This window comes from Hyperolius riggenbachi, chromosome 5 (assembly GCF_040937935.1).
Source record: "Hyperolius riggenbachi isolate aHypRig1 chromosome 5, aHypRig1.pri, whole genome shotgun sequence".
In the NCBI taxonomy this organism is placed as follows: domain Eukaryota; kingdom Metazoa; phylum Chordata; class Amphibia; order Anura; family Hyperoliidae; genus Hyperolius; species Hyperolius riggenbachi.
The window spans coordinates 321,680,000-321,694,760 of record NC_090650.1 but is presented as its reverse complement, the minus strand read 5'-3'; the positions used below and the strand labels follow the sequence as shown (position 1 = coordinate 321,694,760).

The 14,761-nt window shown below is 42.7% G+C and overlaps 1 protein-coding gene across 1 annotated transcript in view; it reads left to right on the top strand.

Moving 5' to 3' along the window:
- LOC137518870 (NPC intracellular cholesterol transporter 1-like) overlaps positions 1 to 14,761 on the top strand; it is a 105,939-nt gene that overhangs the window by 55,914 nt on the left and 35,264 nt on the right. Inside the window, exons 6-10 of the mRNA XM_068237260.1 lie at positions 435 to 684; positions 1,911 to 1,987; positions 7,711 to 8,081; positions 11,028 to 11,260; positions 14,658 to 14,758. Coding sequence (XP_068093361.1) covers positions 435 to 684; positions 1,911 to 1,987; positions 7,711 to 8,081; positions 11,028 to 11,260; positions 14,658 to 14,758 — 1,032 coding nt within the window. The remainder of the gene's footprint in view (positions 1 to 434; positions 685 to 1,910; positions 1,988 to 7,710; positions 8,082 to 11,027; positions 11,261 to 14,657; positions 14,759 to 14,761) is intronic.

The following is a 14,761-nucleotide window of genomic DNA, read 5'->3' as shown; positions in this document are numbered from 1 at the left end:
TGGAATTCCAATAAAATTGATTTATGTTTGTGGCAGTAATATGACAAAATGTGGAAAACTTTAAAGGGGCTGAATACTTTTGCAAACCACTGTATATAGTAATATATATTCACTGACAGTAGGTGAGTGTAACCATTAATGAATATCATAAAGGTGCCTCTGTTGTAATTATGCCTTATGCCATACATTCTTCACTGGTGGTCACATAACCATAAAGTATGCTGGTTAACAGGTACATGTATATGTCATTTCACAAGGTGGCTTCTACTGTTACAAATATTGTATAGTAGCTGTTACTTGTATTTAGAGTTGCTATTTTAGATTTTTAAAAGAATATATAGCTTCCCACATTTGTGGCCCTGAGAGTTTAGTTTCATAATCTCTCCTGGAAATATGTCCTTGTCCTTACAAGAATGTATATGTTTGCTTTACAGATGAGCCATACCTTCAAATGATCCCTATGAACAATGCCACAAAGGGATGCAATGAGTCTGTGGATGAGGATGGTGCCCCGTGTAGCTGTCAGGACTGCACTCTGGTCTGTGGAACTAGACCTGAGCCGCCCCCTCCACCTCAGCCATGGCTGCTTTTTGGTTTTGATGCTATGGTTGTAATTATGTGGATAGTCTACCTTTCATTTTTAGTCCTGTTTTGTGTAATAGTCATTGGAGCTTGGTGTTGCAGGTAGGCACATATGCTTGTTCCACTCTAACTTTGTCAAAGCCTTTTATTTCTCTTCCAGCTGTTTAGGAATTCAGTCCCAGCATGCTTGCAGTTGACATGGGTCATTGTAATAGACATACAGCTTGAGTGCACTTTATTATCCGGAATATTTCAGCAATTGGTGAAGTTTGGTGTATAGAGACATTAATATTATGTGTTAATATATCACATCTTCCACAGTGCTTTACAGCCAATAATCATGTCACTAACTGTTCCTCAGAGGAGCTCGCAATCGAATCCCTACCCCTAATAGGGTAATGTGTGCTGCCCCGCTGCTGTTAGTACCAGTAGTGCCCAGCAATTTTCCATCTGCTTCATGCATTAGGCCCAATGTGATGCAATTATTATTTAGTGGCGCTTTCACACAGGCTTGTATGCGTGCCTGGTACTGGGTGTGGAGCAAGCATAAGTCTATGAACTGTATGCTGTACTGTATCGCATCAAAATCATGCTGTGTGCAACGCAATGGATATACAGTAGTGTGAAAATAGCACTAACTTAAAATAGAGACTGCTGAGGTGAAAAGAGGGACTAAAGAGACGCAGTTGGGAGATTTATTTTAACCCAATCTTTTCTAAACGGGCAAAGGCAGATTTTGGTGCTAGGTAGGAGAAGAGCAGGTACACACACATCATTTTTTATGATAAATATATAGGTGTGTAATGAAAATTATGTATATGAATAACACACTGCTGGATGTCAGTGTGGGCACGAAGAAAAGCAATGCTGTTATATTTTACTGACCAGACATACACCTTTTACCCCTCGTTTCCTGTCTCATGGATTTTGTTGACAAGGACAGGACATTCACAGAACAGACAGCAATAAAAGCCTGATAAAATGTGTAGGTTATTCACCACACTGGCAAAAAAGTGGTTCTTTTTCTAAAAGAAAAAAAATGTTGTTACTGTCTGTATTATTACTGCTAAGCTATTCACTTGTCTTCCTATTGTGCCACTAATGACAAACACAAAGTTAAGGAAGATTTTGTAATTGGGACATAGTCAACAAAACATAACTGACAAATCCAAATTCTTCCGCTCTCTGCAAAACTAAAACTACACATTTCACTGGAGTTCTAACTTATGTTTAATTCATCATTTAATTCTTCTGCTGTGTTTTGCACCTCCCTTTTCACCAGAAATCCTCTCTGTGATACTGAAGCTGAGTTCTGTTCTATATTTTAGGAGAAGGAGAATCATTTCAGAATATGCTCCTATTGACAGCACTTTGGCATACTCAGTAAATTCCACGCCTGTATCAGGTATGTACATAGAGCAAGCTGCCATTTATGTGTATAGAGTGTCTGGGTGCCACCGTGACACTGCTACTAATACAGGCTAATGCTTTGATGTAGTAAAAAGCACTGATGTTAATGGTTTCTTATATTAGTATGACAGTGTGAGGAACCCTAATAGTAAGGTTTCACACACACAAAAAAAAGTTTATATGAGCAGTCCTCTGCGTAAAAAACAATGCAAAGTTTTCCGTCCCTTTTCTCTTAAGTTTGCAAAAAAATAAAATTGCAAAGTTGTGTAGGCTTCTCTTGTCACAGCTTAAACTCTGCAAACTCACTTTGTTAAAGTGGATTGATACCTATTGCACTTTTCACATATTTCCATTAACAGGAAGCAAACATTTACTGATCTATTGCAATAAAGATAAACACTTCCTGCTTCCTGGATTACCTTCTCAGGCACAGTGTTGCAGAAATGATACATCCTGGGAGATTTATGTCACCAAAAGCTGATGGCATTATCACCCAGTCACAGCTTCTCTATAGCTCTGCAAAGCTCTCTTTATTTTGTTTTTTATTGAACAAGCTAAACACTGAATAGAGAGGGTACCCTTAATTCAGAAAATCCTGTGAGGGGCATGCTGCTAAGGAGGCTCGATATATTCTAAAAATGATATTTCTTGCCTGGCAATCAAAATATGGCCGTAGAATTTGAAAAATAAATGATTGTGAATATAGAAAGACTATGTAGAATTTTCACAGCCTCGTAGTAAAGTACGGTTTTCACAGCTTACACTTTTCATCTGACTTTAATGGGTGCCATTGAGTCTTTTACAGTGACATTAAAGTGAACTGATGTGTTACAAAGCTTTCTGTATGTGTTATTTATATAGTTATACAATATTGTCATGTGCCCACTTAAGGGCTGGAACCCACTAGAGCGTTTTTTTTTTTTTTTTGAGCGTTTAGGGAGCGCTTGAAATTTCTTGCGCTTTCCCTAAACGCTTTGCCAATGTAAATAATTGTAACAAATTCCACAGTAGCGATTGCGATTAGCAAAATCGCAATCGCAGGACATGCAGCATTTTGGGAGCGTTTGCGCTTCAATGTAAAGTATTGAAGCGCTGGCAAATCGCTCATGGATTCGCTACACATAGCGATTTGAGTGCAATTTTAAATTACTGAAAACTGTAAAAAAAAAATGATGATACATTGAAAGGACCAATCAGAATTAAAATCGCTGATTAGAAATTGCTACACAATCGCTGGCAAAAAGCTTACACTTTTTAAAATCGCTCCCAAAAGTGCCAGAAATCGCTTACAAAACGCTAATTAAAAACGCTAGTGATTGCGCTAAGGATTTGCGATTTGTAGCGGTTTCCAGGCCTCGGGGTGAAAACAAGTATCACATTATTCATTGTGGCAACACAATATTTCCAGCGGAGCAAGAGGAATGTCTGACCCCTATGCTTGCAGAATTAATGAAAATTTCTAATAATACACTTTTGCATTTTAACCTGGCCAAATTTAAAGCATTTTGTTGTTCCATCTCCACGGCTGCTGATCTACTTCAAAGAATGAGTCATGAATCAAATCACATTTTTAGAGGGAGGCCAGTATAATTTCCTTAGCTCTATAATCACAGGTGTGGTTTCAGTAGCTTGTAGAGCCAACAGGAGTACTTTAAAGTGTTTAGATTCTATAAAAGTCAACCAGGTCATACAAACCGGAATAAAGTAGGTCATGTTTTTTTAACCTGTTATCGGATTTGTTATATAGTGAAGCCTTTAGGTGTCACAGCCACTTGAAAAAAAAAAACCTGCGACAGCTCCCATATTTCTGTCCTATCAGGCTAACTGTGGGAGATGAAATGTATAGTCCTTTTAGTATGAGATCAGGTTGTCATCTTGCCAGCATGGTCAGCAAATGCTTTTTTTTTGTATCTTAACTTGCATCCTCCTGGTTATAGTTCTGTACAATCTGACAGGGCTCCATGATGTACAAATGTTTATTGCAGAAAATATGACTTCTGCGTTGATTATGACCATTTGTATCTTCTTGAGGAAAGGAAATGGTTATTGCTCCAGTTTAGAAAAAATACTTGTCATGGAAAATTATTATTGAGCCAAAGGGCCAAGTTAAAATAAATACATACATTTTTTTTTTTTTATTTTATTCAGTGGGACCTGGTTTTAAAGCCCATGTCCGGGTAGAGATCTTAAAGTGAATCTGAAGCAGAAATAAAACAAAGAATCAGATATTTACCTAAGGAGAGGGAAGGTTCTGGGTCCTATAGAGCCTTCCTGTTCCTCTCATCATCTTCTCGTTCCCCACCAGGCTAGTCCGTTCAAATCTCCCACCACGGGAGGTTCCGGAAATCTTCGGGAGCCCGAGTGCTCCAGAAGACGGGGCGGCTTTGTACTGCAAGTGCGTGTGAGAGAGCGCTCACATGTGTGAAGTATGGAGCAGCCCGTCTTCAGGGGCCCGAGTGCTCCAGAAGACATTGCGGCTCTGTACGGCGAGTGCGTGTGAGAGATCCCGAGTGCTCTCGAAGCCCACCCGCAGCAGAAGTGAGCAGTCTCTAACCCATGGGTCCGGGGACTGTAAGCGGGAGCCAGTGCAGGAATGAAGGGAAGAGGAGAGGAGCTGGAAGGTTCTTTTGGACCCAGAGCCTTCCCTCTCCTTAGGTATTTGTTTTTTTATATTATTTTTGCTTCAGGCTCCCTTTAAAATAATAGCTAAAACGCCTGACTTAAAAATCTGATGCTATGACTGATGAGTTCAGGCAGTCAGGTTCAGTTTATGTGGATGGGCATGTTGCTGCTGCTTGGATTGCATTATCTTACTATTCATAATGCAGAAGGCACACACAGGATGTCTCTGAGAAGATTGGAGCCTATAAGAGTGCCACCCTAGGGTGTGGCCAGTGTCTGGGCTGCTGAATATGTACTTTTATAAGCAATTCATTTGACATCTTGTTGTGAAGGTGCTTCTAGAGAGATTAAAGAAGCACCAAGTATATAAAATCGCTTGTGTGACTGGAGCGAGGTTGTATTGGTAACTACAGCATAGTCCCCAGCATGTGTTGATGAGCATTAAAATTGTAATGGTGCCATTTATACATTACTCTGATATATTTAAAAGTCACACAACTGAGCTGTATCTTGGAATGGAGTTCCCCTGGCTGTTAATTGCCTGTTAAGCAGTGATAGGACTTGCAGAATGATGCAGTGGCAGCGCCACACATAAACTCAGGCTGTCTCCTAAACCTTTTGAAATTCATCTAAGGCAGCGATCTGCAAACTTGGCTCTCCAGCTGTTAAGGAACTATAAGTCCCACAATACATTTGCCTTTATGAATCATGACTGTGGCTGTCAGACTCCTGCAATGCATTGTGGGACTTGTAGTTCCTTAACAGCTGGAGAGCCAAGTTTGCAGATCACTGATCTAAGGTTTTCTAAACATTTAAAGGGAACCGGAGGTGAGAGGAATATGGAGGCTGCCATATTTATTTCCTTGTAAACCATGCCAGTTGACTGGCAGCCCTGTTGATCTTCTGGCATAAGTAGTGTTTGAGTCAAAACCCTGGAACAAGCATATGGCTAATCCAGTAAAACCTTAGTCAGAGTACCTGATCTGCTGCATGCTTATTCCGGGTCTATGGCTAAACGTATTAGAGACACAGGATTAGGAAGACAGCCAGGCAACTGCTATTGCTTAAAAGGAAATAAATATGGCAGCTTCCATATCGCTCTCCCCTCGGGTTCCCTATAAGCTCCTGTGGATAGATCACAGAATAAACATATTATTTGTCTGGCTGTTATCATGATAAGGTCTGACTGTACTGTTGCAGTGCTGCAGTAGCAACTTACTGCCAATATTCTCTTGCTTTATGGTTTGCATACATGGAGTGTATTCAAGTTGCTTACTAGCTTCAGCGTCCCCTTAGACTTTGTACATCTAGAAATATTGGGCAAGTGCAGTTGACCTGCAGTCAACTCATGTTGAAATGAAAGATGACCTGAGGTCAGATATCTGTTCGCACTTCTCTATAGTGCTGGTGGAGATAAGTTTTATTGCAGTTGAACCACAGGTACATTGTTGTTTTCTGAATGCAGCAAGTTCTGTTCACCTGCAGTATGAAGGCATCACAACCGTGGTGCAAATGCATTTAATTTGTGTATATTTTTATTTGCTTTTGCACACAGCTCCTTAGTGTACCTTCTGATTTGATTTTCATGTTGTTGGATGGTACTGAGAGAGTAATTAGAGATGAGCAATGAAATGCCAATAATTTCAGCTGCATTCACATTGTATGCAAGCTAGTATTGGGCCTTCAAAGAGGAACTCCAGTGAAAATAATTTAATAAAAAAAAGTGCTTCATTTTTACAATTATTATGTATAAATGATTTAGTCAGTGTTTGCTCATTGTAAAATGTTTCCTCTCCCAGATTCACATTCTGACATGTATTACATGGTGACATTGTTACTGTGGGCAAGTTATGTAGCTGTTTCTAGCTGCTCTGGCTGTTACAGACAGCTTTAAACAGCCATTTCCTGTCTGTGAACATTGTTACATTGTGGCAGTTTGCCCAGAGTACCGCGGTATTCAGAGCCTCTTGTGGGAGGGGTTTCAGCACAAAATTAGTCACACAGCGCCCCCTGATGGTCTGTTTGTGAAAATCATTCTATTTCTCATGTAAAAGGGGGCATCAGCTACTGATTGGGATAAAGTTTAATTCTTGGTTGGAGTTTCTCTTTAAGTCAGTGTATTTGATTTGGCCAGGTTCAAGCTGCTTACAATTAACAAACAAAAATATTGCCAGTTACTTACCTGGGCTGTCGTCCTGTTGTACCGCTCTGTACCGTTCCTCCGCTGTCATCCTCTAAACGCTGCACGCATGGCCCCATACTGCGCCTCCTCCATCACTTGCGCAGTACTGTGTATGATTGAGGAGGCGTGCAGCAGGTGCCACGCATGCGCAGTGGCCATAGACTTGGTGAGCCGTCCAATGTGTATGGTGGGAGACACCGGGGGAACGGAGCAGCGCAGAATGACGGCAAGGGAAGCAACAGGTAAGTAACTGCTAATATTTTTGTTCGCTTAACAACACTGTTTATGTACATTATGCAACACCCTTTATAATGTTATAAAGCTGATGTTTCCCAGATGTCTTAGGACCAAATGTAATCTGGATGCCACACACATCCATGTTCTCAAGATATCTCAGATCTTTCTGTAGGTGGACCACAATGATGTGGCCCTTTTAATATGTGTGCGGTTTCACTTCCAAATACAGTATAAGGGGAGTTTTGCAGAGATGTCCGTCTACACAACATGTTGACAGTTATTGGCAGACTGCTGGCCAAAGAAGCTGTATGTGAAAGGGGTGCTGCAGTACATGGATGTTGGATATGGATAAGGAGTGTATCCATGGAATCGGAGGTTGGCTGTTGTACATGGAAGGGTTGCAGAGAAAAATTCGCTTAGGGAGTGGAAAAAGTATAAGACTGGTCTTGTCCCTGATCCTGCCCCTGATCCAGTCAGAATGAGCTGCTAAGACGACAGAGAGGATTGAGGTGAGATGTTCCGAGCACAGCATTCATACAGTAGAGCCTGTAGTGAACTAAAAGATTACACAGAATATTAGTAAAGGTTTGCATTGTGTAGTATATGTGAAGGTAATACTGTAGAGTGTAGACCATTTATGAACCACATTGCTTTAATGTTCATTTTGTTTCATGCAGGTGATCCATCATGCTGTGACTCAATTGGGGAGCGGCTTGAGAGTTGTCTGAGGACTGCTTTCACAAAATGGGGCTCCTTCTGTGTCAGACACCCCTGGATTGTTATTTTTTTCTCTCTTGCTTTAATTGCTGCATGTTGTTCTGGAATGATCTACATGCAGATCACTACAGATCCTGTAGAACTGTGGTCTGACCCACACAGCCAAGCCCGCAAGGAGAAGGACTACTTTGACACACACTTTGGACCTTTCTTCCGCACAGAGCAGCTTATCATTACTGCACCTTTCAGCAAAGGAGACACCTACTCTCCATATCCTTCAGGAGATGATGTACATTTTGGGCCACCACTTACTTTTGACATTCTGGCTCAGGTAAATGGATGTTGGTCAGTGTAAAAATGCCAATGTTTTGTGAAATGTGCTTAATTACATCTGCTAGAGGACTTATGGTAATTCTTCATGCACCTTGTGCCCCTCCTTTCTCATCTACTTCCTCTCACTGCTAGAAGTACAGTGCCTCTGCAAAATCAGGTTGCATCTTTGCCTTGTTAGAACAACTTACCTGGGTCTTGTTAGAAACCGCAGGCCCCCCCGTCTCTTGTGAGATCATCCTTAAAGTAAACATATCAAGACATGTAAAACTTGCCAGGTACATACAGCTATTTACCTCCCCATGTCTTTTTCTGTGAATATTTTAAAACACCCTATTATGTTCAACCTATAGCCTGGTCTGAGCATTTCCATGTCTAGGTGGAGCTTGTTTATGCAGATGTCCTCTTCAGGAAAGTCAGCATTTGTAAAGAACCTGATGGAGTCTCTCTTGGCACCCATGGAAACAGAGGTTGTAAATTGGTGGGTATGCCGGGGATGGTGCTGACCTTTATCTGTAGGCAAATTGTTTACTTTATTGCAAAACTTTCTAATCTCGAGTCTTTGCCTTTCAAGTTGTAATATTTTTGTTGAAAAAGAATATTGGTAATTTTGTCCCCTTTATAAAGCATTGTGATCAGCCCAGCAGTGCCCAGGGACTGTTTTATCATGAATATGCTTGTGGGAGATGCGTTGGACTGAGCTCTCCTGCTCTGAGCTCAAACTTTGAGGGGTAATTGCACTTTTCTATGGGCGCACATATTTATAAATAGGATGAAAAGTGGTATAACACCACAATTAATTTGCTAGGTACAGGAGCAGAGGCATCCGGATCGATTAGACGTTTTTGTCTTCTCAAATGTCTAATTGGGCATAAAGATTGTATAGTGTTTGACTAACTTTAGTCATTTGCCTGGACTTATGTTGATCAGAAAAGTGAGAAGTAATGCAGTACACCCAATCTGCTTACTTGTTCCGCTTGATCAATTTACAAAACATTTTAGCCAAAGCCTGAGGGCTCTTTCACATCTAGAACGCTTGCCCTGCGGCGTGTCGTCGGGATGTAGCGGTGCGACGCAATCAGCGGCGGTAGTAATTAATTCACCCGACGGGAAAACCCCAGCTCCTGATGATGAAAAGCTCCCGGGTGCGTTGAACCGCAACGCACCAAAACACAGCATCGGATGTGAAAGGTAAAATGAAAGTCTATGGACTTTCATTTTACCTTGGTTAAAGTTTCAAATTTGCATTAAACTGCAGAAAACTGGCTCTGGTGTGAAAGAGCCCTGAGCACCAGCATTTTTCAGGTGTCAACAATGGCAGGCTCCATATTTCTCCCGAAATGGGTATAATTTAAAGCACCCCTGAAGTAGGGAAAAGGCAATTGAATGAAGCCCATGGTGGGCTAGATGACCTAATCGTTAGCCTCCTGATGCTGCTTGTTTTCTCTGGTGTCCCTCCAGTTCCATGTTCCTAGTCCTCTTCTCCCCCAAGCCTTCCGTATCACGTTCCTGGTCCTCTTCTCCCCCGAGCCTTCCATTCCATGTTTCTGGTCCTCTTCTCCCCCGAGCCTCCCGCTCCATGTTCCTGGTCCTCTTCTCCTCCTAGCCTTCAGTTCCATGTTCCTGGTCCTCTTCTCCCCCAAGCCTTCCATATCACGTTCCTGGTCCTCTTCTCCCCCGAGCCTTCCATTCCATGTTTCTGGTCCTCTTCTCCCTCGAGCCTCCCGGTCCATGTTCCTGGTCCTCTTCTCCCCCTAGCCTTCAGTTCCATGTTCCTGGTCCTCTTCTCCCCCTAGCCTTCAGTTCCATGTTCCTGGTCTTCTTCTCCCCCTAGCCTTCAGTTCCATGTTCCTGGTCTTCTTCTCCCCCAAGGCTCCCGTTCCATGTTCCTGGTCCTCTTTCCCCTGAGCCTCCCACTCCATGCTCCTAGTCCTTTTCTCTCCCCAGCCTCCTGTTCCTTGTTCCTGTTCTTCTTCTCCCCCAAACCTCCCGGAAGTTGCCCAGTGTGGCGTCAAGCAATTCTGAACTAAGCATGTGAAAGTTCTGAACCGCACATGCAAAGTAAAACAAAGTACTCATGGATGAACACGCACTTTCTTTCATTTTGCATTAGCGGTTCGGATCGGTTCTATACTTACCTGCCCCCTTGAGGCCGCTCAGTCCCTCGCTGTCTCCCTGAGTGGCTCCTGTCCCCCACAGTATGGCCCGGTAGCCTGGCCAAGTCAGGCATGCACGGCCGCGCACGTTCCCCAGTCGCTCTAGTAGTACGGAATAAGTGCAGAACGCTCCCAGCCTCGGGCTTTTGGGCCATATTGCGGGGGACAGGAGCCACCCAGGGAGACGGCGAGGGACTGACCAGTCTCAAGGGGCTTAAGGAAGCCCCAGGTAAGTATGGTACCTTAGATCTCTTTCATCTCAGGTACACTTTAATTTAGTTTTTTCCTCGATCCAGGGGTACTTTAAAGCCCAACACATGGTTTCCCCTGTTATGCAGAGATTGTGGGACATGTAGTCTGGCATCTTCCGTTCTTCCTACATTATGTATCATGTGGTTACACTTGACTGACTTGTCCAGCAGCTGATTTCAGAGAGGAGTGGAAGCAAGTTGTCTTGCAGTTTCATGTAAAATGAGTAGACTGTTGGCAACCTGTCAAGCAGTGGCTCAAGATGTATGATTTTCAGTGGCATAAAGCAGTAGTTTGTATAGCTGATGCATTACAGGAATACCAACTTGCTCATCATGCAAACCTAAATAATGGCAAATACCTTTTTGTTTTAAGAAGACAACATTATATTTAGTATACTGGCTATGAAATAAACTGGTGAGTCTTTCATATAAAAGATGGTATGTGCATTTCTCCCAGGAACCAGGAAGGTATTAGTAACAGTGATCCGGGTCTTGCTGTGATGTAGCATTGCTAAGTGTTTTTTCTGATGCTATTTGCAGGTGTTGGAATTACAGGATGCCATTGAAAGAATAAATGCCACCTACAATAATGAGACTGTGATGCTTAAAGACATCTGTTTGGCTCCACTGGCACCATATAATAACAACTGCACAATTCTCAGCGTCCTGAATTACTTCCAGAACAATTATGCTGTGCTGAATCACACAGTGAAGGATCCTGATGGCTTCTTTGTTATGGCAGATTATCACACTCACTTCCTATACTGTGTGCAGTAAGTTGCTGTGACCTTTGTTATCATATTCTGCTGGTTGTACATCATATCTGCATTTCCCCTTCTGTTGTCTTACAGGATAATTACATTGTTAGTCCTCTTTGAACTTGCCTTTAGAAAGGAAAATGGCAGCCACATAACTAGCAGTGACAGTACAGTGTTAATGATGTCAGGATAACATCCCATAACTTTATTAGAAATTGTTTGAGCAGAAAAAAAGAGGAGAGGTCTAACCTCCAGCATTGTGATATGGTGCATATTATGCCCAGTATACATGAATTGAATGGAGCCACACGTTCAGTACAACATGTGCATGGCAACCAGCAGTGGTGCCAAACAATATATACAGTTTGGCCCTTTTTCTATTTTTTTTCATTAGGTGAAATTTTAACTATGGTGTAATATCATGCATTTGCCATAAGGTGCGCTATAAGGGCTATGGCCCACTAGAGCACTTTTAGCCACACTTTGGAATTGCGAATTAAAAAAGCGCTAGGCTAATGAAAGTCAATGAAGGCAAACCCAACAGGAGCTTTTGAAATCACAATCATGGGTCCTGCAGCGGAGTGATTACGCTCCAATACAAAAGATAGGCCTGCTGCAAAATTGCTTTTCAATCGCTGTACAAATTTGATTTCTCTACCCGAAACCCCCCAAAATGGAAATTGCAAAACACAATCACTCTGCTGCTATAGTGTGCAACTACCAGGCTAGCTACTCCCAGCCCATATGTGGCCCGTCTGTGTTTCCTGTTTGCATGGTAAGTTTATAGTTCATTAGTAGTTATGCATATGATGTGCATCTGTTTTGAATGAGAAGTGTGCAGTTAGCTTATTAGCTGCACATGTGAGCTGTTAGTCATTTCGCGGATGCAGCCTGCTGTAGGATGCGCTGGCCCTCTCCTCGCTGTCTATCAGATGTAAGTTACACATTTTTGCCTAGCTGCTCCCAGGTTTACACATATGTTGTTTTAACTATAGGATAGGTCTCTTGCCTGGAGGTTTACCTCACCGTGGTGCAAGATTCCAGTACATGATACTTTGCATGCAAGCTACATTAACCCTCCTGGCGGTTTGCAAAAAAATCGCCAGGGGGCAGCAAATCTTTTTTTTTTAATTTTTTTTTTCATGTAGCGAGACAAAGTCTCGCTACATGATAGCCGCTGCTCAGCGGCATCCCCCCAGCCCCTCCGATCGCCGCCGGCGATCGGAGATCCGGAGATCCCGTTCAAAGAACGGGATCTCCCGGAGGGCTTCCCCCGTCGCCATGGCGACGGGGCGGGATGACGTCACCGACGTCATCGACGTCGTGACGTCAAAGGGGATTCCGATCCACCCCATAGAGCTGCCTGGCACTGATTGGCCAGGCAGCGCACGGGGTCTGGGGGGGGGGGGGGCGGCTGCGGCGCGACGGATAGCGGCGGATCGGCGGGCACTGCACGCAGCTAGCAAAGTGCTAGCTGCGTGCAGCAAAAAAAAAATTATGCAAATCGGCCCAGCGGGGCCTGAGCGGTGCCTTCCGGCGGCTTACCCCGAGCTCAGCTCGGGCTTACCGCCAGGAAGGTTAAAAGCAAAAGCTCCTCCATAGTTTAATAAATGTGGCATTTGTCTGGACGCAGGGTGTGCATTTTAGCCTGGTAGAGGTGGTGCACGCCTGAGGGATCAACCAGTCAATTGCAGCGTGTTTAATGGTTTTTGGGATGCACAGAACCCCCCCAGTTCCTCCCCCTGCTATAGTATGTAACTACCAGGCTAGCTGCTCCCAGCCCGTATTCCTGTGTTTCCTGTTTGCATGGTAAGCTTTTAGTTCATTAGTAGTTATGCATATGATCTGCATCTGTTTAGAATGCAAAGTGTGCAGTTAGCCTATTAGAGGTGCTGCACATATGAGCTGTCAGTCATTTCGGATGTAGGCCTGCTGTAGGATGCACTGACCCTATCCTCGCTGTAAAAACATAGGACTGCAAAACAGTATGTTTTGCAACTGCCAAAAAAATGGCAGTTGCAAAACACAATCACTCTGCGAACGCAAGCACTAATATAGAATCGCTGTATAAAATGCTAAGCGATTGCAGTTAGCGATCTGTAGTGGGCTCCTGGCCTAACATGCATGTGTAATATAGCACTGACTTACACACTCTTTTATACTCTCCTCCACTTTGTACCATTATCCCCCCTCCCATCCACATAGATTCCTGGCTCATTACACCCCCACCATCACTAATGTTCATTCACTGACCTTTAAAGCTAAATAAAATACGATGGGCACCATTTCCAGTGTGACTGGGTCCTAAGGATAGAAATAAGAAAACATTGCTGATAGGTTTTTTTATTTGGATTTTGACTGTATTCATTTACACAATTTTAGTAGTTCAAAAGCTTTGTGATCATTTAGGAGTAGCTGATTTATTTCCGCTCAGTCCATGACGAAAAAATCTAGTTTCAAATATCTTTCTGGCTGGTATGAAATATTTTGTTAGTCTTCTTTTATAATTGCTAAAAAAAAAAAAAAAAAAAAAAAAAAAAAAAAAAAAAAAAAGATTTCTCTTCCCCATAGTTATCCCTTATCTTTTTCACTTCCCCTGGCAGACACAGACATCTCACCAGAGTCTTCCTTCCTGAAAAGTCCCATATGTAAATCTGCCTTGTTTATACAGCACTAAATCTAGCAGCACATGCAGCAGCTGTTATATAAGCATTCATAATAGCTGAATAGTCCAATACTCATACTACTTCCTTACTAGCAAAATCCAGTGGGTTTGGGTGAAATCCTATTGGCCAGTTATAGAGCATCAGAAGATAGTGTACCAAACCTCAAGACAATGGACTACAGATTGGGAAACCAAAATTCAAATAAAGGCAATGTTTTCCTTATTCCAAGAGATATTTTCTGTGTTTGAGAGAGAACCGATCATTTCTGTATTTACTATTCTGCACAGCCCCACCCGGTTCCCTTTATTAACCTTGGTGAACATGAACAAGAGTAAACATTATTTTATTACAGTTAGCCTCTGCACTGCATCAGTTTGTGTTGCACCTGTAAGCAGTCAGTGTTCTACGTAATTCAGAATACTTGTAATCTATCATTCTCGGGACATTATGTACTGTGCCAGCTGTGTTTCAGGAGGCTCTGTGGCTTGGTGGATAACAATCACACCTTGCAGTACTGAGGCAGGACATCATCTGCTAGTTCTGTTTGTGTTGGGTTCCTCTGGACACTCTGGTTTCCTACCACTTCCTAGACACATAAAAAAGGGCCATGGAGGGTCAGAGACAATAGAGACTGCCTATGGTATTGATTAGATGGTGAACTCATCTGAGAACATGCTGTGAAGATGTCAATGCTATACAAACACATGATAATAACAACCCCCTTCTTAACACGTCCTATCTTACAGATCCCCAGCATCTCTAAATGACACTTCTGTTCTCCATGATCCATGCCTTGGCACTTTTGGTGGGCCAATCTTCCCTTGGCTTGTACTAGGAGGCTATGAAGGTA